The 26,246-nt window shown below is 44.4% G+C and overlaps 3 protein-coding genes across 6 annotated transcripts in view; 1 reads left to right on the forward strand and 2 right to left on the reverse strand.

The window, feature by feature from the left end:
* Positions 1-273: 273 nt before the first annotated feature.
* On the reverse strand, positions 274-7,078 carry reep6 (receptor accessory protein 6). 2 transcript variants are annotated; one of them, XM_048253666.1, is made up of 7 exons: positions 6,867-7,078; positions 5,686-5,779; positions 5,146-5,284; positions 4,425-4,593; positions 1,896-1,990; positions 1,351-1,374; positions 274-877 (listed from the first exon to the last, which is right to left on the reverse strand). In XM_048253666.1, exons 1-6 carry the CDS (start codon positions 7,012-7,014, stop codon positions 1,354-1,356), a joined length of 666 nt encoding a protein of 221 aa, XP_048109623.1. In that variant the 5' UTR covers positions 7,015-7,078; the 3' UTR covers positions 274-877; positions 1,351-1,353. The 2 variants fall into 2 exon arrangements, with proteins under 2 accessions (XP_048109623.1, XP_048109624.1); XM_048253667.1 differs by lacking the exons at positions 1,351-1,374; positions 1,896-1,990.
* Positions 7,079-7,657: 579 nt separating this feature from the next.
* Positions 7,658-13,747, forward strand: zgc:113223 (uncharacterized protein LOC541424 homolog). Of its 3 annotated transcripts, none has more exons than XM_048253663.1 (8): positions 7,658-7,825; positions 8,146-8,203; positions 9,120-9,244; positions 10,751-10,825; positions 11,012-11,107; positions 11,688-11,816; positions 12,795-12,956; positions 13,364-13,747. In XM_048253663.1, exons 1-8 carry the CDS (start codon positions 7,769-7,771, stop codon positions 13,469-13,471), a joined length of 810 nt encoding a protein of 269 aa, XP_048109620.1. In that variant the 5' UTR covers positions 7,658-7,768; the 3' UTR covers positions 13,472-13,747. The 3 variants fall into 3 exon arrangements, with proteins under 3 accessions (XP_048109620.1, XP_048109621.1, XP_048109622.1); XM_048253664.1 differs by having other exon boundaries at positions 7,658-7,791; XM_048253665.1 differs by having other exon boundaries at positions 7,658-7,775.
* Positions 13,748-17,136: 3,389 nt separating this feature from the next.
* The window catches only part of nwd1 (NACHT and WD repeat domain containing 1), a 29,289-nt gene continuing 20,179 nt past the window's right edge, over positions 17,137-26,246 (reverse strand). Inside the window, exons 16-23 of the mRNA XM_048252933.1 lie at positions 25,876-25,966; positions 24,741-24,743; positions 24,549-24,700; positions 23,824-24,109; positions 20,834-21,000; positions 19,188-19,574; positions 18,475-18,580; positions 17,137-17,423 (exon numbers count right to left, since the gene is read on the reverse strand). Coding sequence (XP_048108890.1) covers positions 17,137-17,423; positions 18,475-18,580; positions 19,188-19,574; positions 20,834-21,000; positions 23,824-24,109; positions 24,549-24,700; positions 24,741-24,743; positions 25,876-25,966 — 1,479 coding nt within the window. The remainder of the gene's footprint in view (positions 17,424-18,474; positions 18,581-19,187; positions 19,575-20,833; positions 21,001-23,823; positions 24,110-24,548; positions 24,701-24,740; positions 24,744-25,875; positions 25,967-26,246) is intronic.

A 26,246-nucleotide genomic window follows, 5' to 3' on the forward strand; every position in this document is an offset into this window, starting at 1 on the left:
GTTGTCTATGAGTTTCATAGAATTATCTGATCGAGCTGAAAAACTAACTTAGGCTACAACGTCTCTGTACATTCTCTTCCAATCTATCTCTGTTTTCAGACATCATAACAGTGTGTGTAACCTATAGGCTACAACTGTGTAGGCCTTGTGCAAAATGGCTGTATAGCATATGACTGCTGCACAACAAGGTGAAAGTTGTAAACGTCACATTTTTATTTAAATTAAACCAAAGATCTTTCCAGTCTTAAATGGCTATAGGCTTCTAAAGCAACTAAGAACAATAAAAAAAACTGCATTGTTTGGCTCATTTTAGCACTAATTTTCCCCATTACAGTGCATATAAAGCATACATTAAAAAACTCAACTCAAAAATCTCAAAAGTGAATTGGCAAAAAGTTTATCACAAATTGATGTGATATGACTGATTAATTATTGTGATTAATAGTCAGCTGTTAGTCAATGTCAAACACAAAATGTGAAGGAAATATGCAATTTTGAGGAAACTATGTGAAATAATATCTAAAAAACCAAAGAACTGTGCTTGGATTCTGTTCTAAGAATGTAGAGCAGTGTCCGTAAGTGCTTGGATTCTATTCTAATAAGTGAAAACAGAGTGTGTGAGTATTTCAATTCCCTCAATGTTCAACATTCCTGTCAAGTCTTTTGAATGACATTAGCGCATGTTTCTGTCCATTATCGATTATGTCTGGTCCCTTTGTGTCATGTTGATTTTTTCCACGATGATGAAGATGACCAGGGAGGAAGATGACCTGTTGGGTGTGAGACACACTCTTCCTTCTTGGTGTGAATCACTGACTCTTCAGATGATCTTCTTCCTCTTCATCTTCTTCCTCTTCCTCTCGGTCTACGGCTGAGCCTGGGAGGATCAGAAGATTGAAAATCAGAGATCAGCTGATCTACTCTCATCTGTCCAGAGATCAGCTGATCTACTCTCATCTGTCCAGGCCACAGGTTGCCCCCTGTCCACCCCCATCTGGACCACAGTGAATCAGGGACAGGGATGCTCCAGGAACAATAACTTTTTCCTTTTGCAAACCCACTTTTTTTTTTTTTTTTTTTTTGCTTTTGGGACACAAAGTGCACCCAGATGCCATGTTATCCGGGGTCAGCTTCCATCTCTACCAGACAGCGCTGGGATGATGAGGACACAGAGGAGAGTGACAGAGAGCAGGACACACTTACCAGTCAGTCAATACTGGACTCAGTCTACAGCACAGCAGGACACACTTACCAGTTAGTCAATACTAAACTCAGTCTACAGCACAGCAGGACACACTTACCAGTTAGTCAATAGTGGGCTCAGTCTACAGCACAGCAGGACACACTTACCAGTTAGTCAATAGTGGGCTCAGTCTAGAGCAGAGCAGGCATGGAATGGCATGGTGAAGAGAAATACTCCAATGAGAACAGACAATTTAAGATGCAGGCTGTGATGTCACACAGAGTAAGCAACAGAACAACAGAAGCAGAAAACAGACTTCAACACAGTGCTTATGGATAAACTGAAAGCAGCAGCATGGCGTTGACTCTGGTCTCTACATGTCCAGCTTGCAGCTAATTGGCTGTGGCGCGAGCAGGCGGGCGGTCCAGCAGGAACACGGGCGGCCGACTGGGAGCCACTAGGGGGAACAGATGGCCGCGTGCTTTAGCTACATATAACGGACGGAGAGAGGGCTACTGAGGGCCAGTGATGGGGTAGGGGTGGGGGCGGGGCTACAGCAGGGGTTTACACCTACACTACAGGCTCAGGTGTGTTAGTGAGGACAGCAGGGGTTTACACCTACACTACAGGCTCAGGTGTGTTAGTGAGGACAGCATGAGGCCTACTGAGGGCAGTGAGGGTGGGAATGAGGGTGTTGAGTGACAGCACGTACAGGTTCCGGTAGCTCTCCCTTCGTGGTGCCCTCCATGTTCCGCCTCCTCAGGCCATCCATCGGATTGATCTTGTTTTTGACCAGCGTCTGAAGGACTGCGGCACATACACAGCATTGCAGAGGAGCAGAAGAGGAAGATAGAGATAAACACACAACCTGCCTCAGAGGCCAGATTTGCCTCACACACACACACACACACACACACACTTACACACACATACACACACGCACGCACACACACACACACACACATATACACAACACACAAACACACACATACACACACACACACATATACACAACACATACACACACACACACACAAATACACACACACACACACACACACACACACACACACACACACACACATACACGACACACGCACACATGTAACATAGCATATGAAAGAATGACAGCAGGAAAATTCAGGGAGGACACTTGAAACAACAATCAAGAAACACCGTTCACAAAGATGCAAGCGACATTCACAGAGTTCACAGAGCCAAATGCTACATCACCTTCCAAAATAGCACAATTCCTATGACTAAAGGAAGATATAAATTCATATTTATATCTATTTATTTATATCTACAGTTTGGTCCCTCAAAGGTCTGTGTGCCCAAACTGCCATACTAGTGAAGGGGCCAGTGCGTGTCCCGGCAGCAGACTCTGAGGGTCACTAACTGACCAGCTAGCTGACCAGGGGTACATCTGTTCCTGAGTCTGCTTTTCACTGGGAGTGTGTATGACTACTGCCTCTGTCTGGACTCTACGCTCCATCTCCCTCTCTCACTTCCTGTCTCCGAGGCTGACACACACACACACAAACACACACACACACAGACACACGCACACACACACACACACACACACACACACACACAGCACACACACACACACAGAGGTCTATTTGTGGGCCTGATGGACGATGCGTCTCCTCACTGTGCCCGGCGCGGTGCCCGCAGTAAGCCGCCTCTGACCTCACCAACGCAGCGCTGTAATCCTGACGGCAGGGTGCCTGCCAGCTCAGAAAACACTGACATTCCACAGCTACAGTACACGCCGCGGCCCTGTGCACATACGGTGCAGTACACGCCGCGGCCCTGTGCACATACGGTGCAGTACACGCCGCGGCCCTGTGCACATACAGTGCAGTGTGTCTACAGTCTCTGCGTCTTCCGGAATCAGCTATTTAAAGGTGTTGATTAAGTGCTCCAAGGTGCTCCAGGGGTTTACGACAGCCTTAACACTCCAAGAGGTTATGGTAGCCTTAACGTTAACGCCCCAAGCGGTTACGATTTTTCAATTTAGAATCCCCCCCCCCCCCTTCTCTCATGCTCTGTGTTTCTCTAATGTATACTTCATATTGGTTGTGAAGTGGAGGGGGATGGCTTTTACCTTTCCCCAGATGATGGGATAGATTATGTGAGGCCGCGGTCTTACATATGTGCTTCCAGGAGATGTCATGCATTTAGTATGAAACATGTTACTATCCCATGTGCCATCGGATGAATTATATCGGGTTAAATCAGCATGTCATAAAGAACTACTAAATGTACTGTATAAATATCATCATCCATCAGATTAATGACAAACATGCAGTCAAACTAAAGATAATTATGGAAACTAATTTTGTGTGCGTGTGTGTGTGTGTATGTGTGTGTGTGTGTGTGTGTGTGTGTGTGTGTGTGTGTGTGTGTGTGTGTGTGTGTGTGTGTGATAGAGAGAGAGAAAAACTGAGTGGGGAGAGCAGGGTGTGAGTTTGCTACATTAGACCACCACACCAAAATTGTTGATTTTTTTATCGAATTACTGTAATTATAATTGCTTCCTTAAAGCAGATTGTCTGATGAATATTAATGAAGGAAGTCATTATCTATAGTAGAAACAACTTTCACTTTAAAATTCATGAACTGGTAATGCGCTACAGTTATTCTCTTCAGTTGGGTGATGAGGGCTTGGGGTTCCTTTTCCTAATGATTTAGGTCTTGGGCTAAAGAGCCATTAGAAAACGTTTGTTGTTATATCTATTATGGTGCTGAAGATATTAAATATGTAACCATATCTAAAAAACATGTAATGGACCAATTTGAAATTGACTGGTTGGATAATGGTCAATTTTGGCTTTGCGCAGGGAATGAGTTAACTTAAAAATATGATGCAGGACCATTTAGTGTCGTTTGCTGAACAACATTTATTAAGTTCATGAGTGGTACATTTGGCTTTTGAGTTAAATAAATGGGCTTATGAACAGAACAGAAAACATACAGTCTACCGAGCTGAGAACAACAAAGAAATGAAAGGCATATTACTTCTTTTTCTTTAACTGGAAGAGCCCGACCTTCCTCACACTGTACTTGACACTATTAGCTACGGATTTAAACTGAATTGTGACGGATCCTGCATCATTCGAGTTTACGTCTGGCTTAGTCCACCGAAGCGAAGCCAGCTCCGCCTCTCTCCCGTACGACAGATTTATTTCGGTGATTTCATTGATGTCGTCATACTCTGACACGGTCTTAGTACCTTCTCTGGTGACACTCTCGGCCGCCGTCATGGCCTTGCCGCTCAGGTCGCTGACCATGTTGTCCACCGTGGCCTCGTGGCGGAGGAAGATGGGGCGCACCACACGCCGATACAACACCTGCGAACCGTTCCACGTCACTGGAGCCATGCACCACAACAGAAACAGGCACTGAGGAGGAGAGGGAGGGAGATGAGAGAGGGATAGAGGGAGGGAGAGAGGGATGGAGGGAGGGAGAGAGGGAGGGAAAGGAGGAGAGAGGGATGGAGGGAGGGAGAGAGGGATAGAGGGAGGAGGAGGAGAGAGGGATGGAGGGAGAGGAGAGGAGGAGAGAATGGAATGGTGTAAAAAGCAGAAAAGAAAAGACAAATTAGGGCCTAATAGGCAGGAGGAGAGATGGGTGAGAAATGGGCTCAAAGATGGATGATTAACAGCCAAAGCACACATTCATGGTGCAAAAATGACAGCCAAAGCACCACATTCATGGTGCAAAAATGACAGCCAAAGCACCACATTCATGGTGCAAAAATGACAGCCAAAGCACCACATTATCAGTGGAAAATGACAGCCAAAGCACCACATTAACGGTGTAAAATGACAGCCAAAGCACCACATTAATGGCGCAAAAATGACAGCCAAAGCACCACATTAATGGCGCAAAAATGACAGCCAAAGCACCACATTAGCGGTGGTCTCCACTTGGTGTCTTTCATGGAAAAGTACCTTGCAAACATAGTAGAAGGGGAACCAGTAGAGGAAGATGTCAGAGAAGAACTCGCCCAGACTGAACACGCCGTACACCACCCAGTAGGTCAGCCATTTGGTGTCATCCTCCTTGTCCTCACTCTCGATGGCTTTAATGCTGGGGGGGCAGACAGGGCATGTAGGGTTACATTTGCCCCTATTACTACCTATTACAAGTGAACTGTATGTATTCAGGTGGCATCAGAACAAACCGCTGTTGGATAGGATGTCATAGGATGTCTATTTGAACTAGATTCTGTTGCAAGTGGAATACAAGTTTCACATATTATTATGCCATGTCTAGGTCACAAATGACGAGTTATGAAAACTGAAATGTGTCCTAAGTAAACACAGACTTGAGTATGTAGAGCAGAGTAAACACAGACTTGAGTATGTAGACCACAGTAAACACAGACTTGAGTATGTAGACCACAGTAAACACAGACTTGAGTATGTAGAGCAGATCATGCTGCTGCTGTTAATGCTGAACTAGACGAGTAATAAGCAGCTGAAACTCACGAGTAATATGCAGGATACACAAAGCCGATGAGGTTGCACATGAGAGCTGCTCCATACCCATACACTAAATACAGGCCAGTTAGGGAGGTCGCACCTGCAGGACAGAGAGAGTGGCCACATAGTTAAATGGACCATACTGTCTATCAGATCAACAGGCAGCAGCCAAAACTCACTCTGATAAACTGGCAAAATGCAAATCATAGCCAAACAGTAAGCATGAGCTGCACTATATATTATGCAAACAGGCAAGTTTATGTTCCTCATCTTTGAACCACACTTAGTGTGCAGAGTAATACTATGAGACAGACAATGTACACTCTACTGCCACTGACCTTAGTCAGGCAACTTATACAGTATGTGTACCATATGTGTGTATTGATTCTCAGTTTGTTTGTTGTAAGGTGTGTTTGTGCTGATGGCCTATTTCAACTCCGATACATTCAGACCAGAGCAGAGAGAGGGAGTAGCCGAGCGCCAGGCACCAGTGACGGGGTGGTCTGCCGCTGACCCCCGCAGCTGCACCCGCTTCTCTAGCCTCTGATAACGCGCTGTGATGAGCAGCACAGGCCGACATGATGAATGCACTTCTGTGAAGGGGCTGATCACTCAACAGTCCATGTCACGACTGATTAGCTTACTGCCAGAGGGATTGGCATATCATGTTCGTTGGTGGCCTTCCACCCCGATAACGACCCAGGCCTATGCCTCTGACTAACGATGAACTGTTCCCTTGTTTGATTATTAATTGATTAATGACATAAGAGTTGATTAGTCCGAATTACCCTTCGGACATTATAACTAGCCAAATAACACTGGATCTATAAAGCAACAATACATTAATATGCTAGTAACAACATGGTGAAATGTTGTGACAAAAAACATAACGTTTTGGAGAACAAACACACAGTAGCCTAGATATGTTAGTGAAATTAATCTGCTGCACACGTGAGAGCGTGGAAACAAAAGAGCGTCAGCGCGTTTAGCTCCAGACATATCCGCCTTAGAGCCTTGACTGTTTCCCCATCTGTTCGTTATGGGATACAGTATATAAAACTAAACAAATATTCAGTAGATTAATGCAATGAAAAAAAAAAAACATTTCTCATATAATACATATTTACTTCCTCTCTTGCATGAGGCAAAATCAACGTAAAACTCCTCCTGCCAAAGAAATTACCTACCTATTGCAAGATAGCGCTTCTTAATTCCCGTCCATTCTTCTACTTTGGACAGGCAATCTGTCACAAAGTTTTTTTCGTTCAAGAATTTCTCGGCACGCTCTTTTAACTTGTTTAACGCCTTAAACATTTCTGAAAAGTATTGTGACATCCAGTAGAAAAGTGTAGCCTAGGCTTAATTTCGCTGACAGAAGACGCCGGCACCAGCTGGTCAATCCGCTTTGGAGTGGAGCACCGGTGCGTCACTTTGCGCTCGGGGAGGAAAGGATCATCCGTCGTGTGACTGGCAGATAAGAAGCCAATAAGAGGCAATAGTCTGCTCAGGTTTTGTACCTTCAGGGAACAATACCTAAGAGGCCCTACCTCATAACTTATTCATTTATATTCATCCATAGGCCTGTCTCTGAATGGTCAGTGGCAAATATTTCATCATAAAGTATTTGTGGGCCTCCCTGTGATTACGTGTAGGCCTACTAAATAACTTCAGTCCATGCCAAAAAAATACGGTCACATGCAGAGGCCTAATGGCTATGTCTATGCCATACATGCATACATACATACATACATACAAACATACATACATACATCCATACATATACATTTGATGGAATAAACTCCTGCAGGTTCTTAGAGCAACCAGTGGGTGGTGGTAATCAGTCGGTCTCTGAATTGCAGATGTTGTCAGAAGTGTGGTATTTCTGCCTTGTCCGACAGATATCATGCGCAACGTTCCTCTGGAATTCACTGAGTAAATTCTGACTTCACTGACAAGTTTGCACACGCTGTAGCGCGCGCTGCGCTCCACAGCTAGCACGGTGTGGAAGTTTCTCGCTCATCTAGCCTACTATGGCAATACTGGACGTCTACGTTCAACTTCCCTTCATGTCTCCTGAGAGCACCAGAAGATGAGAGGTTACCAGGCCATTAAGTACATTCTTTTTTTCTGCTGCTACATATTTTGGGTATGTTAAAGACATCACGACCTCGCGTTGTTTGTGCCCATGGGGGACACCTCTCTTGACATGTCTAGTTGGATAGGCCTACGGATTAAACTATATTGACAATTATTTTGTTAGAAATGTATTTGATAGATTTTGCTTGATTTAGGCTATGTAGGCTATGAATCATAGTTGTATTAGAAATACAGACGGTGCCACATGCTATGTTGTTGTGTATGTTTCTGTAGTTAATTGGTAACCTGACACACCATCTTGTACCCCTCTAGCGAGATTTAATTATGAACGTAATGACTGACAAATTAATCCACCTTCTTTTGGCTCAGGTCGCAAGTGCTGTCTTGATTGCTGTTGGAATCTATGCAAAGATAGCCAAAGAGAAAGGTATGCTGTGTGTTTTACTGCCTCTGTCTTTTGTGATCTCTCTTCCATCAATGCGTGTGTGTTTCCATGCACAACTGGGTTTGGTTCTAGCATTCTATCACACAGTCCACAGATACCTCAGCAGATCTCAGCTGTAATACTGTAGAAATAAATATGTAAAACTATATGTTTCTGCTTGAAGGATCTCTGCCTCGTACACTCAAAACATCCAAACATTTGGTCCTCAGTCAGTCACTCTTAGAGAGTGATGATGAAGTGGACTTCAATGTTAAGAGATTGAAATGAGTTTAAAGCTCCAATGGGGGTTATATCATCATGGGGTAGACCAAATCATGGTGGATTGATGGTTGTGTTCCGCAGGCAGGCTGATTGGGTGTGTCTGAAGGTATCATTGCGAAAGAAGGCATTGCTGGTGCAATATTTGTGGGACACGGCATAGTTATCTGATTTGTCACTAGTCAGACTCATCACTAAACCATTGGATGGAAATCAAGTGTCATAATACTACACACAGTATTGATACATCTGATAATATCTGAACATGAACGAAATTGTATTACGGATACTGTGTACTGTACTGTGACTTCATAAGGTGAATAGAACACAGGTGTTTAAATCCTCATAGGAGGATATTGTATAGAACCCAGCTGTTTAATTCTTCATAATGTGATCTCTTATAAAATACCAGCTGTTTACTTCTTCATAATGTTATCTTTTATAGAACCCAGCTGTTTAATTCTTAATAATGTGATCTCTTAAGTCCTCGTAGGGTGATCTTTTATAGAACCCAGCTGTTTAAGTCCTCGTAGGGGGATCTTTTATAGAACGCAGCTGTTTAAGTCCTCATAGAGTGATCTTTTATAGAACGCAGCTGTTTAAGTCCTCGTAGGGTGATCCGCTCGTCCATCTTTCCCAGATGCCGTGGACACTTTGATGACAGACCCGGCTCTGCTGCTCATAGTCGTCGGGTCTTTGATGTTGTCAATCACCTTCTTCGGCTGCTGCGGGGCTCTGCGCAACGCCACTGTGCCACTGAAGCTGGTGAGCGACAGAATTGGGCAGAATGGGGCACAATCACAAGCTTGTAACACTGCACCATGCAAAGGCTTTTCCTAGATCGTTAACGGATGTAAAACTGCACCATGCGAAGGCTTTTCCCAGATCGCATCACGTATGTAAAACTGCACCATGTGAAGGCTTTTCCCAGATCGTTAATGTATATAAAACTGCACCATGCAAAGGCTTTTCCTAGATCGTTAACGTATGTAAAACTGCACCATGCGAAGGCTTTTCCCAGATCGGTAACGTATGTAAAACTGCACCATGGGAAGGCTTTTCCCAGATCGCATCACGTATATAAAACTGCACCATGCAAAGGCTTTTCCTAGATGATTAGCGTATGTAAAAAACTGCACCATCGCGAAGGCTTTTCCCAGATCGGTAACGTATGTAAAACTGCACCATGGGAAGGCTTTTCCCAGATCGTTAACGTATGTAAAACTGCACCATGGGAAGGCTTTTTGCACCATGCGAAGGCTTTTCCCAGATCGCATCACGTATGTAAAACTGCACCATGTGAAGACTTTTCCCAGATCGTTAACGTATGTAAAACTGCACCATGTGAAGGCTTTTCCCAGATCGCATCACGTATGTAAAACTGCACCATGTGAAGGCTTTTCCCAGATCGTTAATGTATATAAAACTGCACCATGCAAAGGCTTTTCCTAGATCGTTAACGTATGTAAAACTGCACCATGCGAAGGCTTTTCCCAGATCGGTAACGTATGTAAAACTGCACCATGGGAAGGCTTTTCCCAGATAGTTAACGTATGTAAAACTGCACCATGGGAAGGCTTTTTGCACCATGCAAAGGCTTTTCCCAGATCGCATCACGTATGTAAAACTGCACCATGTGAAGACTTTTCCCAGATCGTTAACGTATGTAAAACTGCACCATGCGAAGGCTTTTCCCAGATCGGTAACGTATGTAAAACTGCACCATGGGAAGGCTTTTCCCAGATCGTTACCGTATGTAAAACTGCACCATGGGAAGGCTTTTTGCACCATGTGAAGGCTTTTCCCAGATCATTAACGTATGTAAAACTGCACCATGGGAAGGCTTTTCCCAGATCGCATCACGTATGTAAAACTGCACCATGCGAAGGCTTTTCCCGGATCGTTAACGTATGTAAAACTGCACCATGTGAAGGCTTTTCCCAGATCGTTAATGTATATAAAACTGCACCATGCGAAGGCTTTTCCCAGATTGTTAACGTATGTAAAACTGCACCATGTGAAGGCTTTTTGCACCATGTGAAGGCTTTTCCCAGATCGTTAACGTATGTAAAACTGCACCATGTGAAGGCTTTTCCCAGATCACGCTTGTAAAACTGCACCATGTGAAGGGTTTCACGTATGCTTCACCCATGGAGTAAAATACACAGAGCTCACACGGTTTATGTTGATTACCCCTGTATACTAAGTATGAAATAGTCTTGTTTTCTTTTGTTTATTTGTCTTAATGAACATGGCTTCCTCTCTGCTCAGTTTTCAGGGATTTTGCTGGTAATTTTCCTAATTCAGATTACTGCTGGTGTGTTGGGATTTCTCTACTCTGACTTGGTAAAGCCACACACACACACACACACACACACACACACACACAAACACACACACACGTGCGCGCTCACATGTACGCACATGTACGCACACACACCCACACACACCCACACACACACACACACACAAACAAACACACACACACTCAGCATATGCCTCTATAATAATACTACATGTCTATGCTGATAGGTGTTAGAGAGGACGGAGCAGTTGATGAGGAAGGCCATTGTGCGATACCGTGAGGATTTGGACTTAGAAAACCTCATTGACTTCATACAGAAAAAGGTAAGCTATATGACCACTCTGTACCAATGTAATTTAGGCAGGTTATTTATTATACAGTATCTTATGAACCCTAAACCTAATCCTAACCTCTAACCTTAACCCTAATCCTAACCCTAACTTGTTATGACAAAACCCGAATGACAGACAATAACAGAAGCGTTATGTCATAAACGTTTATGACTTGTTTATGACACGTTCATGACAGTGTCCTGTCACTCTTATGTCGATACTGTCAAGTAAAGTGTAACCGTTTATGGCTATGCTTATAAGGTACTAAACACTCATCCAGGGTACGCTTCAACATTAACGCCTGCAGAAAGGACCTAGAAAGGAGCTGCAAGGCTTATTTAATCCATTTTACATGTCTAGATGCTGTGTGCTCAGGAGTGCCCAAACACTTCCATCTATATAGTATATATACTCTTTTGATCCCGTGAGGGAAATTTATATACTCTGTAGTCTATACGTGTGTAGATATCTCCATTAGGATGTGTTTGTTGAGTACCTCTCTGTTCTGTGTGTGTGTGTGTGTGTGTGTGTGTGTGTGTGTCTGTGTGTGTGTGTGTGTGTTCTGCACTAGTTCCAATGCTGTGGCGTGCACTCCTACACAGACTGGCACGCCAATGTGTACTTCCAGTGTGAGGAGAGCAACCCCAGTCTGGAGGCCTGCGGAGTGCCCTTCTCCTGCTGCAGGAGGAACAGCAACGAGGTGGGAGCTCTGGGTGCTGGGTCAACTACACGCTTATGGTGCTGGGTTAACTACATGCTTTAGACTGCTGGGTTAACTACCCGCTTTAGAGTTAACTACATGCTTTAGTCTGCTGGGTTAATACATGCTTTAGACTGCTGGGTTAACTACACGCTTTAGTCTGCTGGATTAACTACACGCTTTAGTCTGCTGGGTTAATACACACTTTAGACTGCTGGGTTAACTACACGCTTTAGTCTGCTGGGTCAACTACACGCTTTAGTCTGCTGGGTTAATACATGCTTTAGTCTGCTGGGTCAACTACACGCTTTAGTCTGTTGGGTTAATACATGCTTTAGACTGCTGGGTTAACTACACGCTTTAGTCTGCTGGGTTAATACATGCTTTAGACTGCTGGGTTAATACACGCTTTAGACTGCTGGGTTAACTACACGCTTTAGACTGCTGGGTTTACTGGACAGAGATACAGTACTAGTATGTCTTTATAGGAGACTATTAAGCGGAACCATCCAAGTGCGCAGGTCTTGCTAGTCTGCTGGGCAATAATGATTATTCATCACATGATCATTTGTTAGGTTATTGTCTTGCTAGCCTGCTGGGCAATAATGATTATTCATCACATGATCATTTGTTAGGTTATTGTCTTGCTAGCCTGCTGGGCAATAATGATTATTCATCACATGATCATTTGTTAGGTTATTGTCAAAAATAATGAATTACATATTATACCAAATCACAAATGTGCGATAATAACAGTGTGTCATCAGCATACACCTAGAAATTATGATAGAAATAAGCAGAGGCCAAAATATAATCGTTATAGTCTCTTTGTGGGTCACTTGGGTTGCAGTTTTTCCTAGGTGTAAGATAATATGACTGTTGCAGTGTTTACTGATTCTAAATACTGTAATAGTTGGAAGGTGTAAGCTAATATGACTCTGGTGGTGCTGATGGCTGTGTTTGATGTGTGGCGCTCAGACGGTGTTCAACACTATGTGCGGCTACAAGACCCAGAGCATGAAGGAGATGAAGGCTGTGCATGACATCTTCATCATCGGCTGCCTGGACAAGATCGTCCGCTGGGGGAAGAACAACCTGTTCCTGGCGGGAGGCATCACCGTGGGGCTTCTCTGTTTGGAGGTCAGAACTGTTTCACACGTCACATCATTCTAGAAGCAGACAAAACAAGTGACATTGCTGCTATGGATCATGTTTCTTTCAAACTTTAATTTTAGTGAATATAACAATGCCTTAATATACACATTTGTTCATTTTTCTACAGCGAATGTGTGGAATAATACAATACCGCAGTATAGCCTGTTAACATATCTTTACAAAAACACAATAAACACATATCTTATTTGGTCCAATTATTATTATTATATCACAATGAGTGTGTAAACATAGATTTTGTACAAACAACTGTGTGAAATGTTTTACATTAAATATGACGTGTAGAAAAATGAAAGGGCCGTGTTTAAAAGCTTTTCTGTGTTGATCTGTGTATGATTTGCTTGGCCTCAGTGCAGTTTTTTCTGTTTCTCCAGTTGTGTATGATTTGCTTGGCCTCAGTGCTGTTGTCTTGCATCAGAAAGACACTGAAGAAGAAGAAACTCCTCAACCTGAGAAACTCGTGGAGACAGATGACAAGATGACAACGCTCTCCAGGCACCTCCCACCTCAGGATACCTCACTCTTTTTGATTATGGAGATCGCATGACACACACCTACAAACACACACCTACAAACACACATCTATAAAAAAAACCTCTTTACTCAGAGACTGCAAAGTTGACAAAGTTTTTTTCTTTAAATCCATTTGAATCCTTTTGTGCCAGTTTAGCAAAAGAAGCACCTTAATTGTGAATCACCATTTTGAAGGCAGAAATATTGCTGAAACTACTCTGCAATGTTGAAAACTACTGTGACGTTTTGTTTTTTGTTGGTACACCAGCAAGAGAATGTCAGAACATGTGGAAATTGGGATTGTGCTAAACTATTCCGATTACCTTGACAATTTTGTACACAATTTCATATTGCTGAAACTACTGCTATAATGAAACTACTGTGATATCAGTCAGAACATGTGGAAATTGGGACTGTGGTTAACTATTTAAATATACTTAAAACCATAGTGATTTCAGCAATAACCTGACACAGCCCTAGGCTATTTACTCAGGCATGCTAGATGAATCATACATAACCTGACACAGCCCTAGGCTATTTACTCAGGCACGCTAGATGAATCATACATAACCTGACACAGCCCTAGGCTATTTACTCAGGCATGCTAGATGAATCATACATAACCTGACACAGCCCTAGCCTATTTACTCAGGCATGCTAGATGAATCATACATAACCTGACACAGCCCTAGGCTATTTACTCAGGCTAGATGAATCATACATAACCTGACACAGCCCTAGGCTATCTACTCAGGCATGCTAGATGAATCATACATAACCTGACACAGCCCTAGGCTATTTACTCCCAGGCATGCTACATGAATCATACAGGCATGCTAATGAATCATGACCTGGACACAGCCCTAGGCTATTTACTCAGGCATGCTAGATGAATCATACATAACCTGACACAGCCCTAGGCTATTTACTCAGGCATGCTAGATGAATCATACATAACCTGACACAGCCCTAGGCTATCTACTCAGGCATGCTAGATGAATCATACATAACCTGACACAGCCCTAGGCTATTTACTCAGGCATGCTAGATGAATCATACATAACCTGACACAGCCCTAGGCTATTTACTCAGGCTAGATGAATCATACATAACCTGACACAGCCCTAGGCTATTTACTCAGGCATGCTAGATGAATCATACATAACTTGTCAGATCTCTCTCTGTTGTTGCTGTTTACAAAATAATGGACGATCTGTCAGTTGCTCTCTGTAATATTCAAATTCCTACAATATTTGTTGCCACAAAAGCACTTGTTTAGTAAGCTTACCATGTGTGTGAATGTGTGAATTAATAGCAATAAATATTATTACTGAAACCCTAATAATATAGTGCATATGGAAAGTATTCACAGCACTTCACTTTTTACACATTTTGTTATGCTTCAGACTCATCTTAAAATGGATTCTATTATTTTTTTCTCATCAATCTATACACAATACTCCAACACTCCACAAAAAAACAGGTGTTTGGAGTATTTGTACATTTATAAAAAATATATATATATATTCTATTGACATAAGCATTCAGACCCTTTGTTATGGCCCTTGTAATTGAGCTCTGGTGCATCCTACTTCTATCAATGGTCCTTGAGATGCTTCTACAACTTGATTGGAGTCCACCTGTGCCTAAATTAATTCACTGGACATGATTAGGAAAGGCACACATCTCTTTATATAAGGTCTTACAATTGATAATGTATGACAGAGTGAAAACCAAGCCACAAGATCGAAAGAATTATCCGTAGACCTGCGAGACAGTATTGTGTGAAGACACAGACCATCTGGGGAAGGATACAAGAAAATTTCTGCAGCATTGAAAGTGCCCAAGAGCACAGTAGCCTCCATCATTCTCAAATGGAAAAGTTTGGAACAACCAACAGTCTTCATAGATCTGTCTGCTCAGCCAAACTGAGTAATTCGGGACGAAAAGCCTTGGTCAGACAGGTAACCAAAGACCCAATGGTCACTATAAATGAGACCCAGAGTTCCTTTGAGAGGATGAGAGAAGCGTAAAGAAGGACCAACATTAGTGCAGCTCAGTGTCTGGTTTGTTCCACACACACACACATCAGTGCAGCTCAGTGCCTGGTTTGTTCCACACACACACACACACACATCAGTGCAGCTCAGTGCCTGCTCTCTTCAACACACGTCGTTGGGAATTGAGGCCAAATAGTTCAGTCTTCGTTTCATCAGACCAGATGATTTTACTTCTCGTGGTCTGAGAGTTGTTCAGGTGCTTTTTGGGAAACTCCCGAGTCCCGGCAAAAAATGACTTCCATCTGACCACTCTACCATAAAGGCCTGATTGGTGGAGAGCTGCACTGATGTAAGACTGTAAGGCCTGATTGGTGGAGAGCTGCACTGATGTAAGGCCCTGATTGGTGGAGTGCTGCACTGATGTAAGACTGTAAGGCCTGATTGGTGGAGTGCTGCACTGATTGTAAGGCTGTACTGATGGCCTGATTGGTGGAGAGCTGCACTGATGTAAGGCCTGATTGGTGGAAGGCACTGATTGGTGGCCTGATTGGTGGAGTGCTGCACTGATGTAAGGCCTGGTTGGTGGAGTGCTGCACTGATGTAAGGCCTGATTGGTGGAGAGCTGCACTGATGTAAGGTCTGATTGGTGGAGTGCTGCACTGATGTAAGACTGTAAGGCCTGATTGGTGGAGAGCTGCACTGATGTAAGACTGTAAGGCCTGATTGGTGGAGAGCTGCACTGATGTAAGACTGTAAGGCCTGATTGGTGGAGTGCTGCACTGATGTAAGGCCTGATTGGTGGAGTGCTGCACTGATGTAAGACTGTAAGGCCTGATTGGTGGAGAGCTGCACTGATGTATGTGCAAGACTGTAATTGGCCTGCACTGATTGGTGGCCTGATTGGTGGAGAGCTGCACTGATGTAAGACTGTAAGGTCTGATTGGTGGAGTGCTGCACTGATGTAAGGCCTGATTGGTGGAGTGCTGCACTGATGTAAGACTGTAAGGCCTGATTGGTGGAGTGCTGCACTGATGTAAGACTGTAAGGCCTGATTGGTGGAGTGCTGCACTGATGTTTGTCCTTCTTTAGCTTCTCTTACTGAAGTGACGTTGCCCAACATCGCTTATAGCACCTTAACCCTTAAAGGTGGAGGTTTTTGAACGTTCCAAGTTCCGCAACAATTGAAGGTTCTAAAATTCTATGTTGAATTCAATGAACCCAGATATTCTTTAGAACGTTCATTTCTCAACATTCCTTAAAGGGTTAAAGAGTCTGAAACATAACAGAACATCACTTATTAGCACCTTTAAGAGTCTGAAACATAACAGAACATCACTTATAGCACCTTTAAGAGTCTGAAACATAACAGAACATCACTTATAAGCACCTTTAAGAGTCTGAAACATAACAGAACATCGCTTATAAGCACCTTTAAGAGTCTGAAACATAACACAATGTGGAAAAAGTGAAGCGCTGTGAATACTTTCCGTATGCACTGTATGTGACATCACCTTACACAAGTCTATGTCAGAATCTATTTAAACTTTTATGATGTTTTGCTTGACAGATATTTCACACATTTTCTGTTTCACTTGTGCTAAGTCGTTGGACCCCTTACTAAGCGTGAGTCAGTGCTACAGTAGGATGCATGTGTTGGATGGCTTCGCTTTAGCCTTTTCTTCGTTGTTGTCTTGGGTCTCGCCAGGGAGCTTGACGTTAGGATCCAGTTTCTTCAGGCGATACATGAGTCTGAATTGGGCCTGGAACTTCCGCAGCGGGGTGAAGTTGGACCGGATCTCGCCGGGACAGCAGAACGCCTCCTTGATTAAATGTCCAATCTGTGACACGGCCACCAGTCCGTCCTTCTGCGTCAGCATCCTGACGATGGGCGAGTAGACATACTGCACGTAGAGCAGCCTGCCTGCAGCACACAACATGCCACACAGCGCTAATCATTACATAGCAGGAATCACTGACAACAGGAATCACTGACAACACACCACACAACGCTAATCAGGAATCACTGACAAGGAATCACTGACAACACGCCACACAACGCTAATCAGAAATCACTGACAACACACCACACAAAGCTAATCATTACATAGCAGGAATCACTGACAACACGCCACACAGCACTAATCAATACATAGCAGGAATCACTGACAACAGGAATAACTGACAACACGCCACACAGTGCTAATCATTACAAAGCAGGAATCACTGACAACACACCACACAGGGCTAATCAGGAATCACTGACAACACGCCACACAGCGCTAATCATTACATAGCAAGAATCACTGACCACAAGCCAAACAGCACTAATCATTGCAGGAATCACTGACAACACGCCACACAGCGCTAATCATTACATAGCAGGAATCACTGACAACACGCCACACAGTGCTAACCAATACATAGCAGGAATCACTGACAACATGCCACCCAGCCACTTTATACACAGCGAGAATCACTGACAATACACCACCCAGCCACTTCATACACACGCCACACAGCCACTGACACTATAATAATATAATGACTAAACATCAGTTGCAGAGTAACAACCTGTCTCACAGGGACTGTGTAGCAATAACCGAACACATTATCAGTTGACAGATGAGAACCATACAACAGCTAACACACATACAACATGCAACAGTGTACACACACACACAACATGCAACAGTGTACACACACACACACACTCAACATGCAACAGTGTACACACTCAACATGCAACAGTGTACACACACACACACACAACATGCAACAGTGTACACACACACAACATGCCACACTGTACACGCATACAAAAGATGACCACACTGATGTCCACTTCATTAGTGCAGACTACATGTATAGAGATGACCACACTGATGTCCAGTGACTGTAGGGACACAGGGACAGCGTCCAGACACCAGCAGAGGGGGATAGAGAGCAGAGAAGTGGATCAGAGGAGCTCTTACCACTGGCCACGTCCCACACTTTAATGGTTTTGTCCTGGGATCCGGTGAACACGTACTGGTCATTCACAGAGAAGGCGGCACACAGCACCCCTTCAAAGAGGAACCCCTACAGACAAACACACTTATACTTATATAATAACATAATAATGTTCAATCAATGTAAATACACAATGCCTTTATGTCAAGTGCCAAACCAGATAGTCGATGAAGCTACAAAATCATAAAGCCTTCACTCCTCAAATGGGCCTGGCAGTAAAACCTGGACACTAACCCATGGCTCTCCAACCCTTTCCTTAAATATGCTCTCAGTTGACAGCTTGTAATATGCTCTATCTATAGAAGCCAAATGACCTTGTAATATGCTCTATATCTATAGAAGCCAAATGACCTTGTAATATGCTCTATCTAATAGAAGCCAAATGACCTTGTAATATGGCCAAATGACCTTGTAATATGCTCTATCTATAAAAGCCAAATGACCTTGTCTGACCTTTTCCTACATGGTGTCTTCTGTTCTAGCACATTTGAGACTGCTGTCAGCTGTCTATTTCTGATCTAGTTCCCCTTGTGTGTGTAGACGTGTCCAATCTAGTTCACCTTGTGTGTGTGTAGACGTGTCCAATAAGGTCCTAATGACTAGACAAATGTAAAGGCAACAGATGAACTGGCTCCTAATTCAGGTAAATGTAACTACACAGCTGTGTGTTTCTGACCCTGTAGTCCATGGTGTGGTCGAGTCGCAGGGGCGAGAGGCTCCAGAGTCTCTGGACGCAGTCCTGGGACCCCACCAGGGCCTGGCCACTCCTGTGGCTGAGTGCGACGCAGGTGACGCGGCCCGCGTGGCGGTCCAGAGGGGTGGACGAGGCGCTCTTGAAGTCGTAGAGCGTCACGTCGCCGCGTTCCGTGCCGCACAGGAGCCGGCAGTCGGCCAGCAACGCCATGCAGGACAGCGGCGAGCGCAGCAGCGTCAGCGGGAACCGCTCGAACGGCCCATCCACACACGGGAAGCTGTCCCGCGCCGTGATCTCAAACAGACACACCGCGTCGTCGTAGGCCACCGCCATGCGAACCTCATGTGGGCTGATGGTCATTCCCTGGACCTTAGATATGGTGAGACCAGTTTAGACCAGTTTACACCAGTTTAGACATGTACATACAGTATACACTATTGATGAGGATATATATAATACATAGATGAGTATACTGCATATGCACTAGCTCAGTAGAATATACTAGAACAAGTGAAGAATACACAGAGACCAACAGAGACCAGCACACTCTGATTTACAAGCTGATTTAAAAATAACACACGACCCAGTTGAAACATTTCACAGCAAAGGGAACAGGGCTCCTGGCCCACAAGCACATTCTCATTCTCTCCACCAGGGGTCTCAAACTACCGCACGCCCATTATCTACACATGGGCCCACTACAAACAGGCCTCCTGCATTATCTACACACAGGCCTCCTGGGACACAAGCACGCTTCTCTACTAAACAGGCCTTATCTCACACAGGCCTCCTGGGACACAAGCACGTTCTCATTATCTACACAGGCCTCCTGGGCCACAAGCACGTTCTCATTATCTACTACACAGGCCTCCTGGCATTATCTGGGACACAAGCACGTTCTCATTATCCTGGGCCACACAGGCCCTCCTGGGCCTCCTGGGCCAAGCATGGGCCTCCTGGGCCACAAGCACATTCTCATTATCTACTACACAGGCCTCCTGGGCCACAAGCACGTTCTCATTATCTACTACACAGGCCTCCTGGGCCACAAGCACATTCTCATTATCTACACAGGCCTCCACAGGGCCTGGCACGCTCTCATTATCTACTACAAGCACGTTCTCATTATCTACACAGGCCTCCTGGGCCACAAGCACGTTCTCATTATCTACTACACAGGCCTCCTGGGCCACAAGCACGTTCTCATTATCTACTACACAGGCCTCCTGGGCCACAAGCACGTTCTCATTATCTACACAGGCCTCCTGGGCCACAAGCACGTTCTCATTATCTACACAGGCCTCCTGGGCCACAAGCACGTTCTCATTATCTACACAGGCCTCCTGGGCCACAAGCACATTCTCATTATCTACTACACAGGCCTCCTGGGCCACAAGCACGTTCTCATTATCTACTACACAGGCCTCCTGGGCCACAAGCACGTTCTCATTATCTACACAGGCCTCCTGGGCCACAAGCACATTCTCATTATCTACAGTCACAACTCATTTAGTTAAGAGCTGAAAAGCCCATGAAATGTAAGAAACGGACACTGGTTTGTAACTGTAATCCTTTCAGAACATTTGACCGATTTGTTGTTGTTGTTGTTGTTCTGGGTTGTTGTGTACCTGGGGCATGTCCTCCAGTGGGGGGATGCACAGGGTTTCCAGGGGGAAGTCCAGGGGGTAGATCATGACGGTGCCGGTCCTCAGGCCGCAGAACAGCAGCCGCTTCTGCTGTGCCAGCTCCAGACAGAGGACCTCCGCCGACGTGTCCATGGCGTCCGCAGACGCGCCTGCGGGAAAACAGGCCCCACTGGTCAAGCACGCTTGGGTTGATATTCTCATCACTTTACATAGTACAAACAGATAGACAGATCTGTAGAAGGGGGTCACTTGCGCTTCAGCCTGGTTGGTGCTCACGGAACAGGAAGCAGAAGTCAAGAAGGGAGATCAAAGGTCTAACAGGAGCCAAGGAGCCAAGGAGCAGGACTGGAGCACTCAATGCTCAAGGAGCAGGACCGGAGCGCTCAATGCTCAAGGAGCAGGACCGGAGCACTCAATGCTTAACGTGAGCAGGACCGGAGCACTCAATGCTTAACGTGATTACAGGAGCCAAGGAGCAGGACCGGAGCACTCAATGCTCAAGGAGCAGGACCGGAGCACTCAATGCTTAACGTGAGCAGGACCGGAGCACTCAATGCTCAAGGAGCAGGACCAGAGCACTCAATGCTTAACGTGAGCAGGACCAGAGCACTCAATGCTTAACGTGATTTTATTTGTACAAACTGACTAATGTTTCGACGCCCATGTGGCTTGTGTCCTGCTCCTTGGATCCTGTTAGACCTTGGATCTCCCTTTTAGATAGACAGATATTTTAGATGATAGTTTACCTATATATCCAATCAAAGAAATACATAGCAACTTTGTGCAGCTTGAAAAGGGTTGTGAGTACCAGTAGTTGACTTAGACCCAAGTGACTACATGACTACATGACTCAGATGAAATACTGTACAGTGTGACATAAAGCAGTGACTACATGACTCAGATGAAATACAGTGGGACATAAAGCAGTGACTACATGACTCAGATGAGATATGTGTCATAAAGCAGTGACTACATGACTACATGACTCAAATGAAATACAGTGTGACATAAAGCAGTGACTACATGACGAAATGACTCAAATGAAATACAGTGTGACATAAAGCAGTGACTACATGACACAGATGAGATATGTGTCATAAAGCAGTGACTACATGACTCAGATGAGATATAGTGGGACATAAAGCAGTCACTACATGACTACATGACTCAGATGAGATATGTGTCATAAAGCAGTGACTACATGACACAGATGAAATATAAAAGTGTCATAAACAGATGGACTACAAAAGCGACTACATGACTCAGATGAAATATAGTGGGACATAAAGCAGTGACTACATGACTACATGACTCAAATGAAATACAGTGTGACATAAAGCAGTGACTACATGACACAGATGAGATATGTGTCATAAAGCAGTGACTACATGACTACATGACTCAGATGAGATATGTGTCATAAAGCAGTGACTACATGACTCAGATGAAATATAGTGGGACATAAAGCAGTGACTACATGACTACATGACTCAGATGAAATACAGTGGGCTGTATTTTGGGCACCAGCCACATTTACGAAAACCCATTTTCACCAGCGGTAAGTTTAATTTGGTATTTTGCACGTTTATTTTTTTTAAACATTGCTCAGGGGGTGTGGCAATTAACAACCTAGGGAGGGGCCTGGCGCCGTTGTCTAAAAATCGCCATCGCATAACCACCCAAACCTGGTCAGAAGTCAATGGCGAAGTTGTTCATATGCTATTTTATGAGCGCATGTCAACAGTCATATTGGCAGGTGCACGACCATCCTTCTATCATTCATGAACGACACCAGCCAAGACGCCCATGCAAAGTATTACAAATTGCATGATTACAATGGGAAACATAATTAGAATAAAGATATTACTTAAATACTGTACATCTCATGATGAGTAGTTATTCATCATCATTTGCAAATTGGTAATGACAGTTAAAGGTGATTAGGGAGAGGCGAGAGACACGATGGAGCACAGCTGAAGACGACTGTCACAAGATATAAGCAACTCCCTCTGCAGGATAAATGTTGTTTTATTCAGTCATTTGAGCAATATTAGGGTAAGTGTTGCTTTTCCAGCCTATGTTTTCGATGGTAACCCATTGTCAGTCAATAGTGAAAGTAACTGCATATAACTGTCTTCGCTGACTGACACCTTGGTGAAGTTAGTTTCACTTTGCTAATGAGTTCAAATAATAGACGAGTGCAAATGCGCGAAGGCTATGCTAGGTTTTAGTAATGCATGGTTTAAGAATGACTATTTCATACGGTCTCGCAAGCAGCCTCCTTCAAATGCGCCGCTGAATGCCAAAATACCGATGCATTTATTTGACATATCGCTTTGCTAAAGTAAAGGAATGACAGATGTCATTCTCATTGGTTTAAAATGATGTTACTTCCCAAACACACCCATATGACTGATTAAAAACCTAGGAACACCTTGTTGCCTATCGCTCCACTTTTGATAACTAAACCCCCCCAATGTGAACTGGACATCCTACTAAATTTGAATAGACTTTTGACGAGTGACGATGCACTTTAGAATATCATGATAGTGCTTAGTGTCATAAAGCAGTGACCACGTGACTACATGACTCAGATGAAATACAGTGGGACATAAAGCAGTGACTACATGACTACATGACTCAGATGAGATATGTGTCATAAAGGAGTGACTACATGACTCAGATGAAATATAGTGGGACATAAAGCAGTGACTACATGACTACATGACTCAGATGAGATATGTGTCATAAAGCAGTGACTACATGACTCAGATAAGATTTGTGTCATAAAGTAATGACTACATGACTACATGACTCAGATGAGATATGGTGTGTCATAAAGCAGTGACTACTTGACTCAGATGAGATATGTGTCATAAAGCAGTGACTACATGACTACATGACTCAGATGAGATATGGTGTGTCATAAAGCAGTGGTTCAGGGACAGAGGGCTGTAGTGCAGTTCTCATACTTGTGATGTCACCTGTTGTACAGTCCCACGTGAAGACTTCTTTCCGGTTACCATGCTTCACAAAAAACGCCGTCTGTCCGTCTTTGGACAGGGTCACCAGGGAGCAGTTAGCGGGGACGGAGGTCTTGGCTTTGTGCTTGGGGTCAGAGTTCAACTGCCACACCTTCAGTTGACCGGAGCAGGCCGAGGCTGACACGACCGTCTCCCCGAAGACAGCTAGTGAGGTCACCCTGGACCCCACGCCATGGAATGTGTCCAGGAGTTTTCCGGAAGACAGACACCAGACCTGCACGAGGAGAACCACAGAGGAATACCAACAGCCTCCAATAAGTTAGCACAAAACACCCGATCACAATGGATCTAAACCGTAGTGCCTAAAGAAAACAACCATAGCGCTATTACAAAATAATCAATCCCATGTTACTGGTTCTCCCTCAGAAGTTTCTAAATTTCATGTTATGATGTCCATGTTATGATGTTCATGTGCAGTGTCCAGGCCTGGGGAGAGTGTGTGTGTGTCCAGGCCTGAGGAGAGTGTGTGTGTGTCCAGGCCTGAGGAGTGTGTGTGTGTGTCCAGGCCTGAGGAGAGTGTGTGTGTGTCCAGGCCTGAGGAGTGTGTGTGTGTGTCCTGGCCTGAGGAGAGTGTGTGTGTGTGTCCAGGCCTGAGGAGAGTGTGTGTGTGTCCAGGCCTGAGGAGAGTGTGTGTGTGTGTCCAGGGTCCTCACCCTGATGAGCTGGTCCTCCGCTCCGCTGACCACCACCCCGGCCTGACTGGACGCCACTGCCGTCAGCACTGTGGCATCATGGGATAGCTCGCAATGCCGCTGCAGGGAGCCACCGGGCTGAAGCTGCAGCAGAACCAGCACCCGCTCACACCCTGTGGACACAACAGGACACAACAGGACACAACAGCTCACACCCTGTGGACACAACAGGACACAACAGGACACAACAGCTCACACCCTGTAGGCACTACAGGACACAACAGGACAACACCACCGCCATCATAGTTAATCATGGATAATCATGGAGGATATATATACATACACCACCATCATAGTTAATCATGGAGGAGATATATACATACACCGCCATCATAGTTAATCATGGAGGAGATATATACATACACCACCACCATCATAGTTAATCATGGAGGAGATATATACATACACCGCCATCATAGTTAATCATGGAGGAGATATATACATACACCACCACCATCGTAGTTAATCATGGAGGAGATATATACATACACCGCCATCATAGTTAATCATGGATAATCATGGAGGATATATATACATACACCGCCATCATAGTTAATCATGGAGGAGATATATACATACACCGCCATCATAGTTAATCATGGATAATCATGGAGGAGATATATACATACACCGCCATCATAGTTAATCATGGATAATCATGGAGGATATATATACATACACCGCCATCATAGTTAATCATGGAGGAGATATATACATACACCGCCATCATAGTTAATCATGGATAATCATGGAGGAGATATATACATACACCGCCATCATAGTTAATCATGGAGGAGATATATACATACACCACCACCATCATAGTTAATCATGGAGGAGATATATACATACACCACCACCATCATAGTTAATCATGGAGGAGATATATACATCCGCCACCATCATAGTTAATCATGGAGGAGATACATACATACACCGCCATCATAGTTAACCATGGAGGAGATATATACATACACCGCCATCATAGTTAATCATGGAGGAGATATATGCACAGTGTGTGACTTTAGTGGTGGTGTGTTACAGGTGACTTTAGTGGTGGTGTGTTAAAGGTGTGTGACTTTAGCAGTGACGTGTTAAAGGTGTGTGACTTTAGCGGTGGTGTGTTAAAGGTGTGTGACTTTAGCAGTGACGTGTTAAAGGTGTGTGACTTTAGCGGTGGTGTGTTAAAGGTGTGTGACTTTAGCGGTGGTGTGTTAAAGGTGTGTGACTGTAGCGGTGGTGTGTTAAAGGTGTGTGACTTTAGTGGTGGCGTGTGGCGGTTGGTAACCTGCTAAGAGCGTCCTCTCGTCCTCGGACACGGAGAGGAATGAGGCGGAGCCAGGGAGGTCAGTGACTTCATGTCTGCCACTGATACAAACCTACAAACACAAAGAGATGGAGAGAGATGTTACGGAGAGAGACACACACACATACACACACACCACACACACACTGATACAAACCTACAAACACAAAGAGATGGAGAGAGATGTTACGGAGAGAGACACTCAAGTCCGTAGGTTACACTGATTCTACAACAGCTAAGGGGGGTTTTACTCCACTAGCGCATCGTGTCTAACAACGCCCTTTAGCTGCTGTAAAATCAGTGTAACCTACGGCCTCTCAGGGCTTATTGCTTAATTAAGAAATAGGGCGGAA

The sequence above is a fragment of the Alosa alosa genome, chromosome 9 (assembly GCF_017589495.1).
Source record: "Alosa alosa isolate M-15738 ecotype Scorff River chromosome 9, AALO_Geno_1.1, whole genome shotgun sequence".
NCBI lineage: Eukaryota > Metazoa > Chordata > Actinopteri > Clupeiformes > Clupeidae > Alosa > Alosa alosa.